At 52.0% G+C, this 27,020-nt stretch overlaps 2 protein-coding genes across 4 annotated transcripts in view; both read right to left on the reverse strand.

Moving 5' to 3' along the window:
* Positions 1 to 2,205: 2,205 nt before the first annotated feature.
* Positions 2,206 to 3,747, reverse strand: BHLHA15 (basic helix-loop-helix family member a15). The gene is made up of 2 exons (XM_068525067.1): positions 3,703 to 3,747; positions 2,206 to 3,009 (listed from the first exon to the last, which is right to left on the reverse strand). The coding sequence occupies exon 2, from the start codon at positions 2,953 to 2,955 to the stop codon at positions 2,398 to 2,400; it is 558 nt and encodes a 185-aa protein (XP_068381168.1). The 5' UTR covers positions 2,956 to 3,009; positions 3,703 to 3,747; the 3' UTR covers positions 2,206 to 2,397.
* A 1,665-nt stretch (positions 3,748 to 5,412) lies between these two features.
* The window catches only part of LMTK2 (lemur tyrosine kinase 2), an 84,751-nt gene continuing 63,143 nt past the window's right edge, over positions 5,413 to 27,020 (reverse strand). For 2 of the 3 annotated variants that reach the window (XM_068523848.1, XM_068523847.1), the window contains exons 8-14: positions 26,239 to 26,323; positions 25,182 to 25,303; positions 20,768 to 20,917; positions 16,524 to 19,485; positions 10,401 to 10,533; positions 9,907 to 10,149; positions 5,413 to 9,022 (exon numbers count right to left, since the gene is read on the reverse strand). In XM_068523848.1, coding sequence (XP_068379949.1) covers positions 8,994 to 9,022; positions 9,907 to 10,149; positions 10,401 to 10,533; positions 16,524 to 19,485; positions 20,768 to 20,917; positions 25,182 to 25,303; positions 26,239 to 26,323 — 3,724 coding nt within the window. In that variant the 3' untranslated portion in view covers positions 5,413 to 8,993. Of the gene's footprint in view, positions 9,023 to 9,906; positions 10,150 to 10,400; positions 10,534 to 16,523; positions 19,486 to 20,767; positions 20,918 to 25,181; positions 25,304 to 26,238; positions 26,324 to 27,020 lie in introns of those variants that run through there. The other variant, XM_068523849.1, reaches the window with a different exon arrangement.

A 27,020-nucleotide genomic window follows, 5' to 3' on the forward strand; every position in this document is an offset into this window, starting at 1 on the left:
GGGATCATTTAAGAAACATTTTCACCATAATTATAGCGGGGGGCACTGGCCATTCAGTTCCAGGTAGGTTTTCTCTATAGAAAAGTCGCAGTTCCGGTTTCTGTCACCCCCGAGCTCATGCAGGTCTAGTCTGCAGGTGGGTCCGTGGCCCCCGGTGCTGCCCGGGTGGCCCGGCCTCAGAGTGCGTGAGTCTCTGACTTCAGGAAATGCACAGCCTGGAAGGGTAGGGCAGGGCCTTCTCGCAGGACAGAAGCGTCCAGCCTGGGCTTGGAGTCCAAGACGAGGGTCGACGGAGCGGACCTGGCAGCAGGCTCACCAGACCTGTCCCCTCACCACCCCCTTCCCCATATTCGATACCCCAAAACTGGACTGGGACCTTTAAGGCTCCTTTGTGATGTGGCCACAGGGCAGGCAAGTGCCCTCCAGCCTCAGGTGGAAAAGACTGCACATCTAGGCCCAGGCAGCCCTCTGGGAAGCAGAGGGGGTGCAGATGCCAGTTTGGGACAGAGGGACAGAGTCACAAAGGCTGTTGTCCTGCAAGGTGGTGATCCACAGGCCCCTGGTCACCAGGCATGGGCTCCTGGACGGAGCTTCTGCTGGGCACACCCCACCCCAGGCTTTCGGCTCAGTTTGTCGGCTCATTCGGCAAGTTCAGGGACGCGCTGAGCCCTGCTCTGGCCTCAGCTCAGCCAGAACAAGAGGCGCCAGGCTTGCAGGCCTCCCTCTCCTAACACGGGCCGTGTGGGCCCCATCTGTCCCGAGCTCAGAGTTGCCCTCAACCTCGGTTCCCATTGGTGGGCCCCTGACCACTGACCTTCCCGCGTGGCCACCCCTGGGGGGCAGGCCAGGACACCTGGGGTCCCCCCACCCATGCTGAAGGTCGGCTGGGGCGACGGGGCCAGGGCCAGACCAGGCCTCCGGGGGCCACCAGGCACTGGGGCCTAGCGCCGGGGGTGTTGGGGGGGCCGGGGGTGTCGGCTGGTGTCTGACCTGGAAAGTTGGGACTGAAGCACCTCATGGCTCTTTCCAGGGGTGCCACCTGCTGTCCTCGACGAGGCCAGGGCTGACGCCAAGCTGGGCGGGGCGTTACGTGGCCGGGGCCGGGACTGCCGGGGCGGGAGGGTGAGGCTGTACACGGAGGCTGGGTCCTCAGCTGCGGCAGCCCCGCTTCCCGGCCTGGCTCAGCCCCACGCAGAGCATGCAGAGGCGCCTGGCCCCCGACGGCTCTGCGGCAGATCTGGGCACGGGGAACCCGGCCCCACGTGCCAGGCCAGCTCCAGCCTCTCCACAGCCCTGTGGCTGGGCTTCCTGCCCGAGATGCAGAGGGCCCTGTCCCCTCCCCATGTTGGCCGTGGGCAGCCGGACAAGGGAGAGGAGTTGCCAGCAGGGTTGAGGGCAAAGTCGCCAAGCCTGCCAGAGCCAGCGGGGCGGGAACGCCGCAGAAGGAAGCGTGGCCCGAGGCGGTGGGGACCTGCCAAGCGTCAGTCCCGTCTTTAAGGAGCAGCACCCGCTGGGGGAGGGGAGCCCGTGCCACCCCAGGCTCCTCCCCGCAGGGCCCCCAAGTGCAACCAGGACCCGAGAACATCCTGAGGTCTGTCAGACCACCCTCTGCCACTTACACGACCGCAAACACGACAGTGAGCAGCAAACCTGGGTGGGACCCCGAGGGAGGCCTGGGGACAGACCCTCTCCCTGCAGGAGACCCCTGACCGCTCCGGGGAACCACGGCCTAGCAGCCTCTCTGCCCGACCCCCCAGCCCCGTCTCCGGTACCCTCGGTGCCGGGCCGCAGACCCTCCACGGTCAGGAGCCCCACCCGGAGGAGGGAGCGAAGACCCCAGCCCCTCTCCGCGACAAGGTTCCTTCAGAATTAAGGGGAGGGGACCTGACTGGGGCTTCTCCCCGACAGATGCTGAACTGGACACCCCAAGCACCTCTGCTCAGCCCCACTCCCCTCGAGGCCGTGGGCTTTGTTTGCTCCGTGCCTCAGTTTACCCCGAACGAGGAGGCTACGGGGCAGGTTGGGGGAGGCCCCTCCCTGGGCCTGGGCCTGGGCCTGGGACCGGGCCTGAGCAGTAACTGGGGAACTTACCCAAGCAAACCTTTGCGTGGAATCTCCCCTCACCTCGGGAGGCAGCGGGAGTGAAGAGGAGTTAGTGACAAGGGCCGGCCAGCTCCGGCCTAGACGATGACAAAGCAGGTCCTGGGACCCTGTGGAGGCATGGGCCTCACGCTGCCCCGAGCCGTGGCCTCCACCAGGCCACTCACCGGTCTTGTCCCTGGGCCCTGGGACGTGCCCAGGGCTGCGCTGAGAGTGCAGGGGAACGGAGCCGCGGGGCGCGGAGGGCCCAGGGCTGGGAGGAGCAGGCCGGGCCGCTGACCCGGGCGGGGCGGCGCGCTAGGAGCCCTCGCGGAAGCTGTGGATCTGCGTGGAGAACTTCTGCAGGTGGCCCTCGGGCGGGGCCTCGGAGGCCCCGAGCGCGCCCCGGGCCGCCTGCTGCGGCTGCTGGTAGTGCTGGCAGAGCTTGGGGACGGGCCCGTCCAGGCCCGGGAGGCGGCCGCTGGACATGGTCAGGATGGTGGCGGTCAGCGACTTGATGTAGTTCTTGGCCAGCGTGAGCGTCTCGATCTTGGAGAGCTTCTTGTCGGCGCGCACGTGCGGGATGACCTCGCGCAGCGCCTGGAAGGCGTTGTTGAGCTTGTGCATGCGCTGCCGCTCCCGCTCGTTGCTCTCCAGCCGCCGCTGGACGCTGCTCTCCCGCCGGCTCCCCGGCCCCGGCCGCCGGCGCCCGCCCTCTGCCCGCGCCCCCTGCGCGCGCGCCCTCCGGCTCCGCAGAGCCTTGGCCGCGTCTGGCCCCGAGCCCGGCGGTGGCCTGTCGGGCGTCCGCTCCCCTGGGGTGGCTTCTGGGTCTTGCGGGGGCGCCCGGCGCCGGGGAGGCCGGCTCTTGGTCTTCATGGCCCCAGACTGGTGGTCCTGGGGGTGGTGGCTCTGAGGGGGACGCCTTTGGAGCTGAAATCCAGAACACAGGCCACCCCGCGGTCACTCGGCAGGCCAGTGGACGCTCAGGGCAGCTGTCCCCAGTGGCGGCTGCCCAGCTGGTGCACAGTGACGCCAGGGTCCTTCCCAGTCACTCGCAGGGGCCCTGAGCTGACCCCACCCCCACCCCCCATGCCCCTGTTTGACCTTACACTGACCCCTCAGACCTTTCCCTGGTCTGGTGGCCCCCTCTCCCCCTGGGTGACACGTATTGACCCCTGGACCTTTCTCCGGCCCCATGCCCCTCACCGCCTCCTGAGTGCCTCCTGAGCTTAGGTGGCCGTTGACACTTGGCTGAGACCGCCCGGAGGCGCGGCCCCATCCTAGCCCAGGGCAGGCCCTCTGCCCGAGGCTGCACTACCTCCTGGTCGCCTGGACGGACAGGCACCAACTCCGGCCACCACACTCACCGTCCTGCCCCACTGGACGTCACACATGCAGGGACAACACTGGTGCCAGAATGGCTGTGGACGTGAGGCGGCCGTCGGAGGTCAGAGGTGGACGGTGGCCAGAGCCCGCCGCAGTCCCCAGGCCCAACACGTGGATGGCCGCTGCCAGAGCTCGAGACCCGGACCCCCCACCCAGGTTTCCCTCCAGACGCCACCCGGCCCTGCCCCAGGGTCCTCTCCCCGCCGCCCCACCCGCACCCCACCCCACCCCCGTTACCTGGGGATCCGTGGCCGCACGCGCTGGGGCTGCCCACGGGGGACAAGGACACGTCGCTTTAGGCGCCGCGGGCGGGGCGGCGGCCGCATGTAAATGAGCCCGTGGGGCGGGCGCGGGGCGGGGCCGGAGTCCGCGTGTCCCCGCCCCGCGGCGGGGGCGGGGCGCACCTGCGGGCTGGGGACCTGGGGCCCCTCCCCGCCCGCGAAGGGTTCCCGGGCCGCCTCCCCGCCCGGCGCAGGCCCCCCGGAGCCAGTTCCGCGGGCCTCGCCGCCAGCCGGCCGGCGCGGAGGGGAAGCACCTGGCCGCCGCACCTGGCCTTGGGGTTAAGGCTCAGCACACGGAGCCAAAGTCGGATTCGTGGAAAAGCCGTTTTGCAGTAATACGGGTTTCTCAAACGGGCTGCGGCCACAGCCCCGAAGAGCAGTAGCCCAGGCACCCCGCGCCCGCACCCCGCGTTTCGGGAGGGCCCTGCAGCACCGGGGGCTTGAGGACCCGACCCCGCCACGCCCGCGGCGCCGCGCCAGGTGCGAGCGGGCGGAGCCCTGCCCGGGGAGCACCTGCCCGGCCGCCTGCGGGCAGCTCACCGAGAAATAACTGGTCATCGGTTTTAGGAGGTCCCCAGGGGCGAGAGGCAGCTCGAGCTCAAAACCGGCTGCCACCCACCTGCTTTACTTCATCGTCCCCTGCCTCAGTTTCCTCACCTTTGACCGGAGCACTCTAAGGCGTTAAAAGCAGCAACTGCACAGGGGTCTTGGGGGCTGATGGGAGGCACCGGAGTGCAGCAGGACCCGCGGTGGCACACGGGCCTGGGCTCCCACCGGCTCCGGCCCCGCAGGCCCAGGGTCTGCGCTGCCCCCCCGCGCTTCCCCCGGACACTGCCACTCGCTGCCTGTCTTGGGCTCTGGGAATGGGAGTTCACAGGTCTCCTCCATCTACTCGCCGAGGGTCACTCTGCAGTTGGTGTAACCTGAGCTGGGGCCAGGCCCCTATTTTGGTACAAGGAGGCCCATTTCCCTGCTTGTGACAGCTGGGACCAGGACAGCAAGGAGGGGACACTCGGGGAGCAGAAAGGCTGGTTTTGAGCTGATTAGCCTCTGGGCTTAGAGCTCCTTAGAGGCTGGATCTCAGAAATTAAAATGCTTCTGGGACTTCCCTGGTGGTCCAGTGGCTACGACTCCACGCTCCCGCTCCCAATGCAGGGGGCCGGAGTTCAATCCCTGGTCAGGGAACTAGATCCCACGTGCGTGCCGCAACTATGAAGCCCGCATGCCCCAGTGAAGATCCTGTACACGGCAACGAAGATCCCGCGTGCCACAACTAAGACTCGGTGCAGCCAAATAAGTAAATAAATACTAAAAAAAAAAAAAAAACACGAAAATGCTTCTGAAATTCATCAATAAGTCCAAAGGTTTGAATTACAGGTACACTTCATGGCAGCGCAAACAGTCCGTGCTAGTTTTCCGGTGATTATGCAAATCTTCGTGTTCTCGGGAGCGTGGGGTTTAGGTCTGTCACAGAAAAGGGCATCCCATCTCTAGAGACCAGGGCAGTGAGTGACCCAGGGCTGCAGGCTCCAAGCACCCACAGTGTGGCAGTGCCAGACCGCCCACCGCAGGCGTGGAAAACACACAGAATCAATGCGGTAACAGAATCTATAAATATATAACTATATTTATTTTGAATATTAAATAGTTTTTAAATTACAAGCAGTTTATTGAATCACACTATGCATCAATATACAGTAAAAATCTTACAATTTAAAAATGTACACGATTTCAACTGAAAGTTCATTAACTATTATAGTGCCGTGAACCTCTTACAACTGTGTTAAAGCACAACAGGGAAACCTGGGAGGTGGGATGGCCCCATGCGTCCTCATTTGCGGCTGGAATGAAGCAGTGTGGGTACCCACAGCGGGCTGCTGTTACCGTCTATCTACGCCTGTGCCAACTTGAACTTAACCATGTTCCAGCCATTCAAATAACAGGTTGTTGGTGATTCAATACCGTCCATGCATCTTTTAAGAATTAATTTACATACTAAAGAGAGTTTTCCTTTTTGATAGCCAAAGCTTGAGCCAACCCGGCTACTACTTAGGAACCTTGTTTTTGAGATTTACGTCTGAAGTAACTGTGTACACCCATTCTTACTTTAAGGCTACTTCTCCTAAGGCTAATATCTTGAAGCCCCTCGTAACTGAAGCCCGGCATCTCCAGCCTCACGCTTGGTTCGCTTCTGGAATTTTCAGATGACGGGCTGAGTACAGTAAAACCAGGAGCTGCCTCCCTTGCACCTGGGCCCTCAGGACAAACGTACAGGAAGTCATTAACCCCACAAACACCCTGTGGAAAGTGTTAATAAAAGAGGCTTTGAAAGCGGTTTCAGGCAGCGAGACATACAAAGACCTTTCTTAGATAAACCCATTTTCATAGAAACAATCGCCTGTACACTCAAAAATAGAACAGATACTCTGTTCTCCGTTCAGCTTCCTGCAGCTTCTTCACCCTTAAGATGAATGGCTTCTTACCCAGACGCACAGTCCAAGTTTCAGAAGGATTTTGGGGGAGCACTTTTTCTACATTGCTCTTACTGGCTTATGACCAAGTCCTTTGATAACACAAATTAACATCTAGCTAGGAAGGAGATGAAGGTTGGATTATTTTTATTGTAGGACTTGAGACACGTAAACTCCACCAAAGTAAGACAGATCCCAAAGGAGGCCAGGAAATAGCGCTGTGAACCAGGTATGACAAACCTCACCCACATTACCTAGAGAATTCCACTGATATTATTTCATTGTGTAACTGATTAGAACAAAAGCGGTTTAAAAACCCACTACCGGTAACCGAGTGAAAGGAAAACTGAAACAAACAAAGCACATGCTGACATTTCAAAAATGGGCAGAAAATTTTAATCTACATAATTTCTTGTGTATTGCTTGAGATTTCAAAAGAACATGTTAATTCCCATGTTTATTATAAATATAAAATCTTCCCGACCATGCAACATCACACTAAGACCCACTACTCCAACCCAGCCCCACCCCTAGCTCCCTGTATAAAATGTTTTTGGCAATTCATTATCAGAGCGATGTAGACCTTAAAATAAATTAAAATGGGAATCATGTTGTTAAAAATCTCCTTAATCATAGTGAAAAATGTACAGCCCCAAAGCATCAATAAATTTACCACAGGCTGACTGTATAAGAAGACTATCTAGTCTATGGATCTACTTGATTTTAGTCATTAGATCTGAACTCCATAAACCTGTAAATTTAAAAAAACTAGTATAACTGCCTCTCATTTTTCTTTTAACCGAGACCGGTAGACGTAAAACTTCAGAAAACTCTGGAAGTCTCCACAGCAAGAAACTGAGAGTTATGACAGTTTTGGCAAAATCACCTCCTAACGCCCTGTTAACTGTGTTTTCAACATGCACGTCCCAGGGTCCGGCTCTGGCAGTGCTCTGTGCTCACACCGGGGGAGGGGAAGGGCGCCCCTGCCGCTCTGGAAAGTCATTGCTAGCATAAAAGGGGGCGAGCCAGAATTGATCACATAGGTCACAATTTACTACGTCAGCTCTAGCCAGCGCACACACCTGCATCGGGTCCCCAAGTTCCCGTGACCGATGTCCTGCAGCCCCAGGCGGGCCTGGAGGGTCATCCCAGACTCTCGCTCGAGTCGGGAAAGCACGTCAGCACCGGAAACCCCTGGGGTGAGGGGCCGGTGTGCGGGGACCCAGCCCCAAGGCCCCACCCTACACACTGGCTGCCACGCTGCTGGCAGAGCAGAACTCGAGGGCCGCAGAGTGAGGTCAGCTTTTTATTACCAACACCCGACACCTGCCAACGTCGTGAGGCTGCACTGGACACGCTTGGTCCTTTCAGAGCAAGGGGAGAACTGGGGGCTTAACGCAGAAGGGGAGGGTCAGTGCAGATGAGGCGTCTGGGGGCGACGGCCACTCGGGCTGCCCGAGGGCCCGACCAAGAGGACGTGCTGGCTGTGGAGGCTCCTCCGTCGTCCTCAAGGCTGCGGGATGTAGCGTTATCGCCTCGGTTACAGCGACCAGCCGCACGTGGACGGGACACGATCCGGACTGGCTCTGGGGGCTATGAGAAGCTCAGCACCTCAAGGGCACAGACAGGAGGAACTCAAACCGTCCTTGGCCCCCAGGGCCCTCTGTGGAGCTTCTATGCTCCTGAAGGAAGGAGTGACCACACAAGGGCCCTGAAGCCACCGCCGTCTGCGCTTCTAGAGACCAAGCGGAAGAGCCAGCTCTGAGGGGAAGTGACTTGGGGCCCAGCTGGGAGGAGGCCTCGTGGCCCCTGGGGACAACGGGGGGACCTGGATGTTCCAACCAAGCCGAGCTCAGGGAACCACCCGTCGATTTGTACCAAAAGGGTTTTCTAAAAGTTGGGGGAGGGGCGGGTGGGAGAATCACACAGAGGGGCTGCAAGACCCGTCAGCCCCTCAGAGGAGCCTCAACTGCAACAGGGGAAAAGCCACCTTAGAGGGAAGAGACAGAAACGTGTTTCATTCCATCAGCCAAACAGAGCAGTCTTCCTGGACTCGTCAAAAATATTTCCTACAAGAACATAAAACACTAACATTCAGAATCATTTATCATTTACGAAAGAGTACCATATGTACAATTCCAACAATTTCTAAAGACAGCATAACACTCAAAATACTTAAGCTTTACAAGTACCATGCAGAGCAAACAAACTATAAAACAGAAGAAAAAAAAAATCAAACTAGTGGATAGCACCAGCTTGACCTGCCTTACTTTCCTTGAATAATTTAAGGTTCTGTACAATACCAGGGACTCTTAGGACATTTATCCACAGTGCAATTACAGAAAGCAATTAGTGATTTCTTTAAAAACAATAAATATGGCTCACTGGTGCCAATTCCCATCGTGGTCCTCGGGGACCTGTGCGTGGATGGGATGCACAGGTGCGGACGCGGAGAACGCCCCACGTGGGAACCAGAAACCGCCCGGAGACGACAGCCCCCCCATGCCGGCCAGGCTCCGGCTCCCCGCGGACGGCAGGAGCGCGGGCCCTTCCAGCGGGCGGGGCGGCGAGGGCAGCAAATAGCTCTGGACGAGCTGGACGAGCTAGAACAGCTGGGAGACCACGCCTGGGCCGGGCGTCCCGCCGCGCCGCTCCCTCGGCCTCCTGAGTCCTCCTCCCCGTCCCGTGTCAGCAGCTGTCGAGTGGGCGCCACTGGGCAGCCGGGAACAACGCCGCCGCCGGGGAGCCGCCTGGGCCCGAGGTGCCTCAGCATCACCTAATCTTTTTCCCCGTCTTCGCTGCTTCCTGTTAGGAGAGAGCAAGCAAGGCTGTGTTTTAAAACGATCGTCACAGATAAAAGCAGTGTGGACGGCGTCTGAGCTTCGCTGCAGAAAGAGGAACTGGAGCCAGAAGTGTGGCTCTCAGCCACCTGCCCGGCCGCTCGCCGCTTCCTGCGACAGCAGCACCTGCCAGGCTCTCTCGCAGACACATCTGCGCGGCTCACACGCTGCTCAATGCCAATGCTTCGGGCGCGGGAGAGAGTTGGCTCTGAGCCCCACACACCTGCCCCCGACAGATCATTAGGTCATGGGCGTTATCTAATCGGCACAATTAAACCCAGGACAAACACAAATAAAAGCCTTTATATTTCGCAGTTATTATTTGATCTGCAAACTTCACATCAAAAAAGTGTACCTATTAACATTTATCTTCAATCTAGTTGTGGGGAAAAAAGGGTCCATATGTTCAGATACCACTACTTCAAATGTGCCCGGCCCATGACCTCCCCCGGGCCTTCTGGTGGCACACGAAGACTAGGACTTAATGGCAAAATCAACATTCCCGGGGTAGGGCCAGAGCGCATTTGGGTTCAAGCCCGAAGTCGGGGCCAAGTGTTCTTTAGAGCATGAGCTTTCTGAAGAGCTGCTCCTCTGGGGGAAAGGAGGGGAGATGGGGGTTGGGGGCTAGCAGAAAAAAGGGAGAACGGAGAAGAAAGGTGGTGGAGCAGCCGCAGGGCCACCCGGCCCAGCAGGGCAGAGACGGAGCCCGGAGGTGGGCGACGAGGCCCCGGAGCACGCTGTCAAGGCTGTGAGCTCTTCGTAAAGACTTGTACAACCGTCTCTGCCAACACCGGGAGAGCATCCCGTTCCCGGGCAGCCGGCCCTCCCCTGGCTCCGCACCCTCCTCACCTCCCTGCTCCACGTCCGAGTCTGTGAGGTGCGTGAGAGAGAAGCTGGCGATGCTGGCGGGCGTGATGGAGAACCTGGAGTAGGGCGCCACGTGAGGCCAGCTGGGCTCCGTGCTCCGGGGCGGCGGCGGCGGGGAGAAGTACTTGGATGTCTGAAGGGAAGGTTTGGAGCTCAGGAGGTGACTCGTTGTCTTTGACATAAAAGGGTCCGGGGAGAAGTCATCATCCCATTCAAAGCCTCCACCTGGAAGTAAGAAATAAAAGTAACTCTCCTTTCATGACTTCGTTTTAAGGAACAGAGAGGGCAGTGCAGGCGTCCAGGTGGGCTCAGAGGGGCACAGACCACCCTGGGCGCAGACGGCAGAGCTGCCCACCACCCCACCCCCCCTGCCCGGGGTCAGAGGGGGTCTTTGAAAGCGACATGTGAAGTTATCCTCAGAAACAGCTCACATCACACTCATGTTCAGTTGCTTTTTAAACCTGCCAATGAGATACCTTCTTCATCAGTGGAACTTTCGGAATTCATGCACCTGCTCGGGTAGGGGGAGCCTGGCGACGGTGTGGGGCTGCTCAGCTCCGGCCCGCACGCCTCTCCTCCGCAGTGGCCCAGCTCTTTGGTTGGGGTCTCCTGAAAAGCCCAGCATAAGTTCCCATCAGCGAGTGCCTGCTCTCAGGAGCCCTGGGGCAGGGGCCCTCGCTGACCATTTGTGACCTGTCCCTCCCACCCCTGGGGAAGGTGGGCCGGGAGTCCGCGCCCCATCTCTCCCGTGGAACAGGCTCTAAATCCTGGGCAGACACACAAAGCGGTCACAGGAGACCTCGGAGGAGGAGACGCAGCAGGCAGGTTGGGGAAGAGCGCTGGAGTCAAAGGACACCAAGCCATCGGTGAACCAACCCCACCCCTCCACCCCACCCCCGCCACGTGGGTTCTGGCTCCAGATGCAGGAACGGGGGTCTTCCGATGCTTAGAAAGAGGAGAGGAAATTCCAGGGGTTTGCTTTTTTCCCCCTGTTCTCTTGCTCCCAGCCTAAGCAATCCTGGGTGACAGCAGCAGGGGTGGCAGGCACCTGTAATTCTGAGGGCGGTGAGCTTCCTCTCTGCCTGGAGAACCCACACGCCTTTTCCCTCTCTGTCCTCCCGCTGCGCAGCTGCACAGCGTACTGTGGTAACCCAAAGCCCAGCCTTCTGGCCTGAGGACCAAGAAGAGAAGGCCAAGAAACTGGACAGCCCAGGGAGGGGGGAGCTCAGAAAAGGGATCCCATCAAGTTGTTTATGAGCTCCCGGCTTACCCCCAGCTGCTCAGGGTAGATCTGACCCTAAACAGCACACCAAAGAGTTGAGAACTGAATTTCAGGGAGACCGCTGCCACGGTCCAGTCTGGCCAGGGGGTGGCACGTGCACAGGACAGGTTCACACAGCACAACAAAGGCTTTGAAAGGGGACCCCAATCCCCAGAAGGCTGGTTGGAACTTGTGACCTGAACCCAACTGGGTCAACGCCTTCTAAGAAGAAAATATCAACATTCTCCATAGAATCTAAACAAGGCACAGAATCGGATAAAATAATAAGGGTACAATCTAAAATTTCTCAGCAAACAAAGAATAAGGAAAACCTCAATTCCCAAGGAGAAAAAACAATCAACAGATGCCAATGCCAAGATGTCCTTAGATGGTGGAATTACCTGAAAAAGACTATTATAAATATGCTCCTACAAAGTATGGGAAAACACACTGGAAATGAATGGAAAAGTCTCAGCAAAAGAATAGATAAAAATAACGAATTGTGGATTTCGGAACAGAAAAATACAATAACCAAAATTTAAAAACTCACTGGGTGGGCTCAATAGCAGGATGGACATGAGAGAGGACAGAATAAGTTAATGTGAAGTAGATCAACAGAAATGATCCAATCTGAACAACAGCAAAAGCAAACACTGGAGGGAAAGAAAAGAACAGAGCCTCAGGGCCTATACACTAGGATATTACCAAAAGGTGTAATGCTGGAGTCCCAGAAACAGAGAGACAGAGTGTGGTGAAGAAGAAAAGAAGAAACAATGGCTGAAAGCGTCTCAAATCTGGTGAAATACATAAAACTACAGGTTCAGGAAGTTTTGCAAACTTAAAATGAGATAAATACAAAGAAATCCATGCCTGTAATCCAGAAATCCATAATCATACTACTGAAAACCAAAGACAAAGAAAAAAACTCCTGAAAGCAGCCAGGGATAATGCTGAAAGAAAAGAACTATCACCTCAGAAATCTCTGTTCAGAGAAAATATCCTTAAGAAATGAGTGTAAAATAAAGACACTCACAGATGAAGAAAAACTAAGAGAATTTGCTCAAAAAAAAAAAAAAAAAAAGGCCACACAAACTTCTTCAAACAGAAGGGAAATGATAATAAAAAGGAACCTGGAACATCAGAAATGAAAAAAGAACAGTAGTAGCTATCTGAGTGAATATAATACTATTCCTCACCTCTTCAGTTTCTTAAAACATGTTTGATGACTAGAAGTAAAGCATAGAGCACTGTGTGATGGGGTTTTTGACGAATAAACATATGACACATCAGACAACCTGAAGAAAAGGGATGGGGGGGATGAAGGGCCCACAGGGTACAGGGATTCTTATATTCCACTTGAAATGGTAAAACACTGATTCTAAGGAGGCTGTGAAAAGTTAAGTATGTACATTGTGATCCCAAGAACCACTCCAAAAAGTACACTAAGAGAAGACATATAGTAAGAAATGCAATAGATAAAAGGTAATTCTAAAAATTGTTCAAATTACCCAAAAGAAAGCAAAAAGAGGAAGAAAAGAAATAACAACCAGAGGAACAAACAGAAACACTGAATAAAATGGTGCACCTAAATCCAAATCCAAATAATTCTATTAAATGTAAGTGGCATAAAATACCAATTAAAAGATAAAAAGTTTCAGAATAGATTTTAAAAACCACCTATGTGCTATCCACAAGAAACTACTGTCAAGTACAGGGATGCAGGTACATATAAGGACGAAAAAAGAGACATCACACAAATACTACTCAAAAGAAAGCCGCAGTAGCTTTATGAATATCAGAGAAAGGAATAAAGAATGACATCATATAATGACAAAAGGTCAATTCACCGAGAAGATATAATAATCTTAAATGTGTATGAAGCTAACAACAGAACTACAAAACAGATGAAGCAAAAACTGACAGAAATGAAAAGAGAAACAGACAAATCCATAATTATAGCCGGAGACGTCAACCCTTCCCTCTCAGTAATAGACAGAACAAGTAGACAGAAAAATCAGCAACAATACAGAAGAAATGAACAACCAACTGCACCTGACATTTATAGAGCAATCCACCCACCAGAAGCAAAATATACACTCTTTCAGGTGCACATGGAACATTCACCAAGATAGACCATATCCTGGCTCTACAGCAAAATAACACATTTAAAGGAGTTGAAACCCTACAAAATATGTTCTCTGACCAAAATGGAATTACACTAGAAATCAGTAGCAGAAAGGTAAAAAAAAAATCTCCAACCCCTTGGAAATTAAACAATATTTTTTACAAATAATCCGTGGGTCAAAGGAAAAGTCTCAAGGAAAATCAGAAAATGTGTTGAGGGACTTCCCTGGTGGCTCAGTGGTTAAGAATCTGCCTGCCAATGCAGGGGACACGGGTTCGAGCCCTGGTCCGGAAAGATCCCACATGCCGCGGAACAACTAAGCCCGTGTGCCACAACTGCTGAGCCTGTGCTCTAGAGCCCGCGAGCCACAACTACTGAGCCCACGTGCCACAACTACTGAAGCCCGAGTGCCTAGAATCCGTGCTCTGCAACAAGAGAAGCCACCACAATGAGAAGACCGCCCACCGCATCTACGAGTAGCCCCTGCTCACTGCAACTAGAGAAAGCCCGCATGCAGCAAGGAAGACCCAACGCAGCCAAAAATAAAAAATTAATTAATTAATTAATTAATTATTTAAAAAAGTCAATCACGTTTCTATATACTGGCAAGGAGCAAATGGAAACCAAAATTTTTAAATTACCTTTTAAAGTAGCTCCCCAAGAAATGAAATACTTAGATATAAATCTAACAAAACACGCAGAGGATCTGTCTGCTGAAAACTACAAAACACTAAGAAGAACTGAATAAATGGAGAAACATACTGTGTTCATGAGTTGAAAGCCTCAACACAGTAAAGATGTCAATTCTCCCCAAACTATGCAACTCCCATCAAAATCCCAGTAGAATATTTTTGTGAACATAGAAAAGCAGCACACAGGCCCCCAGGCTCCCCGTCTGCCCCAGGACAGGCAGTCCACCTCACACCTCTGGGGGCTCCTGGCTGTAAGACTACGACCCAGGTGTCCCGAGCGGGGCTCTACACGGCCCCATGGCCACACTGCCGAGCCCCGGCCCGTCGTTACAGCGACCAGCGCTGTGACGCATGGGACTGAGCTCAGAGCTCACCTGCCCTGTGACAGGCCGGAGGGCAACCGCGCGTCCTGTTCACTGCAAGGAAGCATCACTGTCCGCCATTTTGGCCTTGAGAACACTGTGCATCCGGAAGGGGCAGCGTGAGAGCTGAGGGTCAAACACCCCGCCAGGCTCATTTAGGGCCCACGAGAGGCACATGGGAGACCACCGATGTGGGGGGAAGCTAAGGAGACCCTGCGCGTGAAGTGCCGGCACCCAGACCGCTCACTCGCTGGGCCGTGATTTCACGAGAAAGTTGCTTTACATACAGTAAGTGTTCACCAAGCATCTGCTGAACCAACAGTGAAATACCCAAGACACAGAGCTGCCAAAACCCAGGAGTGCTCAGTTAAAACTCTGGAGTTAAGGTATTGAAACTACTCAAAAACAAAACTACTTCAAAACCAGCTCATTAAGCTGCACAGTAAGAGCAGGAGAAAATCTACCAGCCACCAGCCTGAACCAGCAGGTAGTTGTTACTACTCCAAGGAAACTGCATGGGACGCATGAGAAAACTAACTAGAGATCACAGAAAGAGAGATTTTCAGGACTTCATTCTGGACTTCACCCACTTTCCAACTTTCTCTACGACACTAAGCCTTCTCAAATCTCACAGCTATTAAGCATGTATGTCTTACACTTGATTTCTGTACCTTCATTCTCATGCCTTGAATCTTGGTCTTACGCAATCCTGCCCTGTCTTCTGAAGCCACCAAAACATCATCTCCCCCCAACGCAAAGTCGTCACACGAGTGCAGCCCTTCTGTAGCCCAGGCGGGGGCTTCCACGGGAGCTGAGTCCATCCCTCTGCTGCAACTAGACCCCCAGACATCTTCCCCAGCCCTCACCCACACTGCTCACGGCACACACTTTGTAACTCTTTCTATCCCACCTACAGATCGTCTGCTCTGTGGTGAAGTCTCGTACAATTCAAGTTCACAGAGAAGGTGAAGAAAGGGATGCGTGAATTCGAACGACTGATAACAAAACACAAAATCTGGGGCCAGGTGATCCCGTCTCTCTTCCACTCTCAGTAAAAAAAATGGCAAACCAGTTTCCTAGGCTCCCTGAGCCCTCAGGTTCTGAAGCTGGGATGTGTATAAGCATCCCGGGCCCTCTCACAGATCTGATGAATTGAGGTTGGGGCCAGGAGTCTACTTTTTCTTTTCCCAAACACTTACCTACCTCTACCCTCCCTGCCCCACATGCCACAGTTCAAATTTTTTTGAGCGACACCGTAGAAAGAGAACACACAGAAACGACAAAACGTAAAGTAACGAGCAACTGAAAGCAGACCCAGCCCCCAGGGAAGAGGCGGGGCAGCACCCAGGACCCCCATGGGTGTGGGCAGAGCCTCAAGCGTGGGGCCCAGGAGGCCCAATGCTGAACGAGAGGCTGAGGTACCAAGGTCTCGGTTCCAAGGACTAAATACAAAGGGAGGGCAAGCAGATCAAAGAAGAAACCAACAAGGACTCCTACGCCTTCTGGAACGGGAGCTTCACTTACAATCCAGCTGAGTCAAGAAGCAAATTCAAGGGCTACAAAGACTAGTCAACAAAGAACGTTAAAAAAAAAAAAAAAAAAAAAAAGCTTGAATTGTAGGCTGCCTCATTTTTAAAGAAGCCGAAGGCTGGCCCCCTCAGTGGTGACAGCAGGCAGCCTGCCCAACCGCAGGGAGGAGGGCAGGGCCAGCCCCTGGCCGGGAGGGCCACAGACTCTGTCCTGCTGCCCCGTCCCTGTCCCCACTCCACAGGCCGGGCCGCTGGTCAGTGTCTCCAGGGCTACATGTGAGCCTCGCGGACTGTTCCAGCGGCACCTGCACGCCGGGCATTACTGCCGACTGTCAGAGTATAAAAATCTGGTCTGGATAGGGTAAGCAACTTCAGCAGGACTCTGCCAGGACACCCAGGAAGAGCATGCAGATCTTCTTCCCGTAAGGTGACAGGAGTTCCCTGTGCAAACCCCATTTCTGCGTGTTCTTGGAAGTGACACTGTGACCAACCCCAAATTCCTTTTTCTGAGTAATCACAAAACAATCCGTGGCCTCGAAACGGCAATCAGAAAAACCAAGCACGCCCGTTCCCCTAACACGTTCTGGAATTCTCTAACAGGACAACCTGGAGGTGACAGACAACAGATACCTGGTCAAAGAGATAGACTGTGACGTCATCGAAGAACGTCACCGCCTTCTTCTCTTTCTTCCAGTCGTCGGGCGGCTGGTCCGCGGAGGCTGAGGGCTTCAGCAGGCTCCGCAGGTGGCGACCGTCCTCACAGCCGAGGACCACAGGCACCAGGTGCTCCGCCTCGTCCTCTGACTCGGAGCTGAGGCTGTGCAGGGTGAAGGCGCGCAGGTCCTCGTCCGAGTCGTCGCTGTTTTCGTCCTCCTCATCCGCGTCGATTCCGTCCTCGGTGAGGTCGAGCACCCCTGGCACGCCCAGTTTCCCCAGGTACTTCCCTTCGACGTCTGGCTCCTTCAGCTTGGGGCCCTCGGAGTGGCCGCGCAAGGCCTTCTCCACCATCGGGGCTGCTGGGCTGCCAGAGCGGAGGGGGGCATCTGCAAACGCCAGGAGTTCGTTGGTGTTGGTCCCGGTGGAAGCCAGCGTGCAGGGGGGCTCCTCCTGGGCCTCGAGGTCCTCCCTGCTGCTCAGCTCCGAGTTCAGCAGACTTGAGGGGCTGCCGGCCTCACTGTCGTCGGGGGGATGCATCTGTCTGGAAGCGCCAGAGGGTGCTGGTTCTGCCGCTTCTCTTGATTCCAGGTGACCGGCGATCTGCGGAGCAGGGGGACACCTCTGGCCAGGCTGGCTGCTGCTGGTTTCCAGGCAGCCGTCCGGGGGGCTGGGACTCTGCTCTGGGGCGCCTGGCTCAGGCGGGGGCTGCTCCGCTCCCAAGGCTGAGGCTGAGGCTCCCGGGACCCCCTCCGACTTCTTATCGGGCTCAGAGTCATTGTCTGAGAAGTAAGCGGAGTCTCGGTACGAGCCCTGGCAGCCAGGCGCAGAAGTCTGAGAGGTGACCTCTGCACCCCTGTGGCCATCGGCTGCGTCTGAGATGACGATGACGGGGTTGGGAGGTGGCCCCCCGCGAACGCCGTCGCCCGCCGAGGCTGCGTCGGGGGCTATGGCGCCGTCGGGGGCCGGGTGCAGCGTCCACTCGGGGGACTCCAGGTTCTCCGTCTCGTAGCCGCTGTCCGCAGGCTTATCGGGGGGCAAGAGTCTCTGCGGCGTGTGAGGGCCCAAGGAGCCCAGTAGAACCTCACGGACATCCACCGAGTCCAGGGAGCCTGGGGTCTCCACGGACTGCTCCGAAGTCGGGATGGGCGTCGACAAGCTGTCCTCGAGAAGGCTGTCCTGACTGGCAGAGTCCAAGGAGAGGGCAGACACCAAGCCCCGCCCCTCTGCAGCAGCATTGTTACAGCCCAGCTGGCTCAGAGCATGCACGGCCTCCAAGGCTCTCTCCGGCAGGCCTCGACGGCAGTGGTCTTCCAAAGGTGGTTGACTTTGTAAGTGCTGCCTCAGTTCTGGAAGGCTGTTCCCTATACTCACCTTACTGGCAAGAGTGCTGTGGACAAGGCCTGAGTCGCTCTGGGTCAGTCTCAAGGCCCCCTCCCTCTGGGGAGTCAGGTCTCGGGACCTGTCGCCGGTGAGGGGTGCGTCCACCGGGGCGGGCGCGGGGTCTGGGTTTACGTCTCGGCAGACACCGTCTTCACGGACACCGACATCCAAACACAGGGGCTTGGCTCCGCCCTGCTTCAGGGACACACCTGGAGGGACATCGTGAGGCGGCCCCTCTGTTTCGAGCGAGGTAGGAGGTACCTGCACCTGCGGGCAAGGCGGCGAGGCCGCGTCCCCAGTGCCGTCCTTGGGCGCCACGCCCGGGCCTCTGCCCTGCGTGCTGACGTTTTCCTGCAGCAAAGAAGAGCCGGGTTTATTTTCAGCAAACTTAAGCTCAGCATCTAGAGAGTTTCTACTCGGACTTTCTAATATGGTTTCAGGAAAACCAGCATTTCTAAGTTCTGTCTGAAGATCATTTATGTGTTCTTTGCTGGACAAGGAGCCTTTCAGTAAGTTCTTCTCTTGAAGAAATAAAAAGTTTTCTGACAATTCTTCAACATCCAGCTGATCAAAACCATCTTGATGCACAAGGTTTTCTGATGAGCAAAGAGGCTCACAGTCAAAAAGCTTACGGGGCTTTTCCTTCTCCAAGTGGCGTGTAATTACCGACTCTCTGGGGTCATCCAAACTTGAGCTTAAGGAGGTCGGCTTAAAGTCAGCTTGGACTCCGTTAAGTTCCATTAAGTCAAATATTTTTTGGTGACTGGGCAAAGCCTCTGATTTGTCAAGATCATTAAATATACTGTTGAAAGGGCTCTCCGGGCCCCTGGTAACTGGCACATCCGCGGGTACCCTGGCATCCTTGGGGTCTGTAGTGTTCTGGAAGAAATCCTCATCTGTACTGGACTCCTCAAATTTGACATTCCTGAGGGTCAGAAGCTGGGACGCTGTGTCACCGACCCTTTCTGGATTATCCATTTCCGTTGTGAGCAGTGCAGGTGGGTAATCCAGCTCCAAGTTGCTACCGCTTTTTTCTTCTAATTGGATGTAATAGTCGCTCCCGACGGAAAGGTTGTGGGCATCAAAGACGGGCACTACTCCGGGGGCCCGCAGGGGGACGTCCTGGCCACTGTCATCTTGCTTCCCGGGCCCGGGATCTGAGAGCGGACTCTCAAATGCTTCGGTGGCGAAGAAGATGCCGGTGTAGGACACGGCTTCGTCCGGGGGGCCCCGGCCGCGCTCCTCGAAGTGGTCGTGCTTGGCCGCCTCCCAGACGTACTCGAAGCTCAGGCCCTGGCTGGTTTCGGTCACGGTGAGGACCTCCTCCATCTCACGACCGAGCCGGTCCCTGGCGAAGTGGTCGAGGATGGGGAAGGCGGCGTTACTTGCAGCATCTCTGCTGTTTGTGTTTGGCTTGAGTGCGTTCCACTGCTGCTCAAAGTCGACTTCCGGGTCCCTCTGGCTTTGCATCCGCAGGTAGGTGAGCAGCCTGTGCACGTCCTCGGCCGCCGGCCTCTTGTCTGGTGACAGCCAGCAGAACTGTAAGACTTCATACCTGAGCGACACAGACAGGTGATTAGCGGACGGATGAAACATTGTTTTAAAATAAGGAAAGACCTCACAAGGACCCCTGGGCCAACTCAACACCCCAGAAGCCCCGACACTTTAATCACTGCCGACCACCTGAAGGAGTTCAGCTCACGGTGATATCAGTGTGAAAGAGAAAATGGAGAAAGAGAAAAGTTGGCCCGCTACTTTTCTGTGTCCTCAGGACACTGCACAGTGTCACTGCAATTCTTTTGCTTTGTCATCTGTTCTTCTGGCGTTTTCCAGGGACTGAGCCACCGAATTTAGAAACAGTTCTAAAACGCTCTCCTCTTAACACAACTGCCATAGGTATTCTGCTTAGTAAAGGATGCACGTATCCAATGTTCTGAGATTTACTCACTTTATTTTGCAAGAAGTCACACAGACAGATGCTGTTGTGACTAATCTCTAACTATTCCCCCAACAAAAAGTGACACCATGATCTCCTGCAGCACATGGTTTCCTCGGGTCATGAAAGGAGCTGAGGGTGGAGGGAAACAGTAGAGAAAGAAGCCCAGGGACGGTGGCAACCAGGAGCTGGTCCTCGAAGGGTTGGCTGAATACGGCCAGCATCCTAAACTGTAGCCGTGAGTGGAAGGGAAGACAAAGACGATGTCATGGTATTAAATTTACGGCGTGAATGTCCAGTTATTCTGGGTGAGTTAGTTCTAGCAAGTAGGGGGGCTGAGCAACGCCCACACGGAAGGGCACCGAGCTCCAGGGGCAACATCAGCCGGGCACAGGGTGACGCAGACAGAGGCCTTGACACAGGGGAGCCCGATCCTAATTGGAAACCGAGTAAGAACTGGTCTGGAGCACCATAAGAAGTAAATTTGTTTTGCAAATGTCAACATACATTATGCAAATGAGTCTCATGTGCCAATTTAAATATGATCATGTCTATGCCACCCATCTCTCTTCTCGCACGTCGGGTATCACTTAAACAAACAGCCTCATTTAAAAATAATTCCACAACAGGAAACTCCCTTAGAATTGACTTTTCTAATTAGTTCAGACTTAACATTTTTCTCGTTGCATGTAATACATAAATTCCTGCTTGCTCTACACATTTTTTTAAAATAGGATTACATTAAAAAAAATGGATGTTAATTCTAAAATCAGTCATGAATAATATACAAACGATTGCTTTTCATAACATCTACTGTTCAAAATTAGAGAATACATAACTAAGACCCATGCAGACAGGATTTCCTTATCTTCTGAAAAGAACGTGACGTGAAGTTACCCACCATCTGTCAGAGTAAGGCTGCTCCAGCTGGGGCTTTGGGAGTTTTGTGTCTCTCTCTCGAATGACCTGGTTGAGAACCTCTAAGTTGGAAAGGTTGGAGTAAGGCTGAGCGGCATTCTCAAAAAGCTCCCAAAGTGTCACACCCAGGGACCTGCGGAAAAAAGAACACGGTTATTTCTTTCTCTCTTCGGATGTCAAAGTTTTAACACCTACATTTTTACTTGTACAGTCACTAGTAATTTCAAGCACAAGGCGTCTACTGAAAAGGTTCCTCAAGATAGCTCTTTAACATGATTTAAAAAGCAGGCATTTCCATTAAAATGAGGACCACAACAAGAATACCTCCTCAGATTTACTAACGGAATATTACTTTAGGAATTTTGGCCAATGCAAAAAAATATGAGATGGAGCTAAGAGGCATAATTACATGGAGGAGCGAATATGACTGTCGACCTTAAAACTCAAGAAATTAGAAAGATCATCGCGATGACTTTTAAGCGTTCAGTAACACAGCTAGGTACAAGGTAAATACACTGAGTTCTGAGATTTTTGGTGGGGAAAAAACATCCCATTCACAACAGCAGTAAACGTCGGAAATCTTGACATGAACAATCCTTCCCTGTTTGCCCCATGTATTTCTTGCTGTAGCTATTCCTGAGTATCCAGGGTTTTTTGCTCTTCGGAAGGACGCCCCCTACTACTCTGCCAGAAACGGCCACCTGCCTGAGCCCCTCACCACCTCCAGGTACACAGCCGTCACCACGGGCAGGGCTGACCTTCGCAGTACCCGGCCCACTCGCCCGCGCACCCAGTGCTGTCCCCATGGAAACGGCCTCTGTGGCTGAAGCCAGAGGGACACTTCCTCTCCACTTCCTGTGTGATCCCTGCGTTCGTTCCCACCACCTCCACTTCTGCCGCATATTACAGTCTATTTTCTGCAACGGCTCCCAAACCTGGCTGACCGTCTGTGTCATCTGGATGCTGGTACTTAGGACCCTCCCCGCCCCACCCACCCTGAGGACTCTTCGTTGGTGGATGCAGGTGTGGCTGCATCTTTAAAAAGCTCCCTCATGATTCTGACGTCCAGCCAGGTTTGGCTATTGATGGTTTCCGTGACTATGATCAATGCCCACCAGAATGCGTGTGTGAATAACCAGCCGTACTTGAGTAAATAAGTTTATTATTTGACGTGGTAGAGTACAATATAACGTATGAGTTAACCTCTCTTACACTAATCTCACAAATCAGTGAGAAAAATCAACGTATTCAGTATCTAAGTGGAGAGGGCATTTCAACCAAAGGAAATAAAAGGACCCGAATCTCCCAATCCAATTCAAGAAGGGAGAAGTTTCCCTGGCACAGAACTGCTAGGGGCAGAGGGCTGTTTTGGATACAAAGAAGTTTAAGATACTGTCAACGACTTTAGGGAATTAACAATTTATTTGACCGAGGAAAATAAGAAGTTTACATGAAATGCTAAAGACCACAAAGGTGACCTGTGATGAGGGGCAAAATGAGTGTTATCAGCACCAAGCCTGGTTTGACCCTGGGCGCGTACCTCTACCTGCCTTATTTTCTCCAAATCCCCGATGTAGCTACCTTTCTCCCTCCCAGCAAGGCCTGTTCCCAAACCAATCCCCTCCCCAGTTCTTCAGAGACCGTGAAGCATGGGTTTTCTTCTCAACTCCCCACTTCCCCGACTCCTAACATCTTCCTTGAGCATCCCTTTCTCCTGGCACAGGCCACAGAGAAAGAGGAGACGTGTGCCCACCCTGCCCTGCAGCTCTCTATGCCCTAGTCCTTCCCGCCCAGTCTCCTCAGGGACAAGCGCCATTGGTCACCGCCAGCATTCCCTTCTCTCCAGCTCTTTGCCTCGCACTGGCCTGTGTCTCCCTGAGGACCAGCAAGCCTCTTTCTTCTGGGAAGAAAAATGTCCTGTAGCTCTTATCCCCTCTTCCACCAAACTCGCTGAGAGAGGACCCTCTCATTCACCCCTGGCACAGGGCAGTTTGGTCCCTGCCTCTCGTGGAAGCTGGCACCACTGCCAGCCCTGCCACCAGAGGCTGTTTAACCCGTCAGAAACAAGGGGGAGGCTCTGTCTCTGGGAATGTAGGCTAAGTTTTCAGGTCAATCACCCTGCAAGAACAGTAGAAATATGAATGAAGCATGAAAAGCAACTTCTTAAACAAAACAAACAGCAGACAAGATAGCAGGGAATTACCTGGACAAAATCTAGAGCTTAGTGAACTAAGCAGAACGCTAAAACCACCTGTGACTGCAGCATCTGCTGAAGCACAGAACTTGGGCTTCTGTGTCTGTGGTGTACCAGGCTCAGTGCGCGTGATGGTGGCGGTGGACAGGCCAAAGCCCTGGGCCTGCACAAGGCAAGGGGTCTCACAGAGACCTCCTCACAGTGGGAATAAACCTGCCCCCTGCCTCTCTCACGGGCCTGGAAGGCAAGCTGCCTTGGCACTGAGGTCCTGTGAATTAGTGGACATGTGCGAGCGTGAGTACGTGTGTGTGTGCTGGCGGGGAAGTGTAGTCCCAAAGAAGTTGTAACCACAGAGCGGGCCCTTACTTGGACTTACAGCCCAAACTCACACCATCTGAGTGCTCTAAAAGATCTTGAGCTGGATACATAAAGCCCTGAATTAGAGTAGTCCCTTACATGACGGGACACCCAGGTACCTGACAAAAGCAAATGTGGACCCCCTCTGGAGAAATGTTTCTCAATTTTGGGTTTCCAAGATCCTCACCATAAAAAAAGTCCCCAAGGAAACAAACCACCATCAAGAGCCAGCAAGATCAAATCCACAAAGACTTCAGATACTGGAATTATCTGGTGTAGATCATAATCAAATAGACCTCCTAAAACCGAAAAGCCAATATCTGAACTACAGAATTCAATAGAGAGATTTAGTAGAAGAATAGACACAGCTGAAGAGAGAATTTTAAAAAGAGAGAGAATTAGTAGATAGAGCACAGGTCTGAAAAATTATCTAGAGTGTGGCACAGAGAGTCAAAGAGATGGAATATATAAAAGAGAGAATAAGAGACAGAAGACAGAGCAAGAAGGTATAACATATATCTAATCAGACTTCCAAAAGGAGAAAAAATGGGGCAGAGGCAGTATTTGAAGGGTAGATAAGGGCTGTGAACACCAACCTAAGATATGAAAAGCCAAATAAATCCCAAGCAGAAAAACAAAAAAATCCACACCAATACACACTATAGTGAAGCTACAAAAATCAAAAGACAAAGAGAAGAGTTTAAAAGCAGCCAGAGAGGAAAAAGTCACGTTACCTTCAAAGAGCTTAGGGAGATTTACAGCTGACTTCTCAAGAGCAACAATGGAAGCCAGAAGACAGTGGAGTGAGATCTTCAATATGCTGAGAGAAAATAACTGTCATCAAGTAAAAATATACTTCAAGAACGAGGACAAAATAAAGGTACACTCAGACCTACGGAGAAAGACCTGAGAATCTATTACCAGTCAAACCTCACTAAAGGAAATTCTGAAGGACATACTTCAGACAAAAGGAGAGTGATCCCAGATGGAAGGTCTGAGATTTAAAAACAAAAAACAAAAAACAGCAAAGTGATTTGATTACGCGGATAAACCTAAACAAACACTGATGCTAAAAAAAATAATAGTAATGTCTCGTGGGGTTAAAAGAAAAAATCAACATACCCAACAAGGACGTATAATTGCATGTGTGTGTGTAGAGTAAAACTAAACCAAGTTAAAGTATGTTAAAGTAGCCTGGGGCCCTTGTATTGCTCAGAAACAGGGCCAAGATGAGAACTACCATTAGACTAAGTTAAGTGAAGTATACATGTTATAATTTCTAGGGTAACCAATAAAAGTATAGGAATAGAGTATACAGCTCCCAAGCTAACAGGAAAAAACAGTTTAAAAAAAAATCAAAAGAAGGCAAGAAGAGAAAAAGAAAATAGAAAAAGCAGGACAATAACACAAAAAAGTGTAGACATAAATTAAAGAAGCTGTAATAGAAATTGCTAAAGACTCATATACATTTTTTCAACTTCCATTAAACTGACATACATCTCAGTATTACATAATGGTCCAAACCTTTCTGTTTTTTTCATCCACTTCAATAAATATTTACTAAACATCTATTGTAAGCCAGGCCTTGTAGTAGGCAAAGAAAATAGCCTTGGTTCCTGCTTTTATGGAGATTATTACTGTCAAATGGGTAAGAGAAAAGTTAACCGCATCATGGCAACTGTGATAATTGCTATGATGTCAGTAAATTGTTTTTTTTCACACCATCAGGCACTCTGGTGTTCCTCCGTCTTATTCAATTACTTTCCCTTAAGAAAGTACTTGAGAAGAAAGAAGTCAGGACTTTGCTAACAACAAAAGCCTAACAGAATGATAAATCAATACATACCAGATATTACTATACTTAGTTTGATCTGCAGTTAGTAGTCTGTCTTGAAAGCTGGTTACTAGTTCTGGAGCAGTCCATCGCAGAGGGAAAAATTTTTTATCATCTGTTTCAATATAATCCTCCTGTTTTGTTAGAAAGCATATAGAATTTTGAATTTTATAACACTTTTAGTGAGCTCAATGATTTAATTCCAGGTCATTCTCAGAAAACACAAGCTCCACCCCAAAAAAACATGTCAGAAAAAGAAGGGGGCACGAGACCGACTTTCTGGGCAGAAGGTGGGTGAGGGTTTCCCTGAAGCCTCCTGGGCCTCATGAGCTGGTCTCTGAGCCATGAACGTTTACTCAGTCATCCTTCCTGGAAAAGGAAGGTACGCCGTGTCTGATGCACAGAACACAGACTCTGAGCAAAACATCTTGTAAACTATGCTGGGCCGCATCCCCGAACAGGGGAGTGGGGCGGTTAATGAGTAAGAGGGCAGGCTTTCGAGTCAGACAGACTGGTTGAGTCCACGTTCAACCATTTACCAGCTCTGTGACTCTGGGCAAGCAACAAACGTACTGAGCCGTCTTCCTGATCCCTAAGATCAGGAAGACACACCTACCTCCCTTTACACTGAGGATTACATGAGATCGTGCAGGCAAGTACTTCATAGTGCCTGGGTGGTATACAGCAAGCGCTCAAGACGCTAGAGCTACCATGTAGACAAAGAACTGACTTACATTTGCGTGATATTTTTTTGCCCCACATTATGGCACCTCACTCAGCTGGGCTACGCAAACACACACAAATGAAAATCTCACATACTTCCTCTATTTTCTTTGGGGATATAGTTATAACAGAGTTTAAAAATCCAAACCCCAAGTTTACCGAATTTGAGCTGAAATTTTACTGAACGTGTAACAGAGAAATATTTATATGACGTGTATTTTATTATACAGGTAGCAATAATTATTTACCCCGCTTTCCAAAAAGGCATGGCATTTCGTGATACGACCACTTCATGAGTATGAAATTAAATCAGGTCAAGGAGAGGACCCTTAAACCTTTGGCTTACCTTGTACCTGCTGAATCCTATTCCATAATCTCCCACTTTCACATTTAAGTCCGAGGTAAGAAAACAATTCCGCAGGGCTAAATCACTGAAAACAGAAAGAGCGAAGTGAACACGAGAACAAGGAGAATCAACACCCAGGATGATGTGACACGAAATTGCTATGGATAAAGGCTTTCTTGAGTAAGCAGCTAGTGTACTGAGCTCCCTGCTTAATAATTCGTGTTTTAAAATCCTTTTTCACAGAAAGAGGTAATACCATATTCCTAATTACTTAAAGAATGGAGATGATCAGATTTTTTTGTAAATCACTCTGACTGCTAAGGTTAAATACTGACCATATCCGTACCTTGTTCTGCATTAATACCAGATTTATGGCTCATTTCCTAGTATTCTTAGAGTTACCAAGAAAGAATTCTAAATTGGCTAAATTGTCTGAATTTTTTAAAATAACTTGCATTACCTGAGTAATAGTCTAGTAGTAGTCTCTTTAATGTAAGTAAAGAAGAATAAAGTTACAACTTCAAGCACTCGAAAATAATCTACATTATTAAAAATGTTTGGTTTTTAACTCCTTTTTCAAAGATATGCAAGCATTATAAGGAGACCCTTTCCAAATCACTCTCCTCTCTTCCAAACTCCGCCTCCCCAAGAGGGAGGCAAAGAGCACATTTTCAAGACTCACTTAAAACAACTTACTTACATAGTTTATTTAAGAACAAGTTAATTTTCAGAAACACCTAATTTGAAAAGTAAAAACTACTTCTTCTAAAGGAACTTCCCAT

Source organism: Eschrichtius robustus, chromosome 16 (assembly GCF_028021215.1).
Source record: "Eschrichtius robustus isolate mEscRob2 chromosome 16, mEscRob2.pri, whole genome shotgun sequence".
Taxonomy (NCBI): domain Eukaryota; kingdom Metazoa; phylum Chordata; class Mammalia; order Artiodactyla; family Eschrichtiidae; genus Eschrichtius; species Eschrichtius robustus.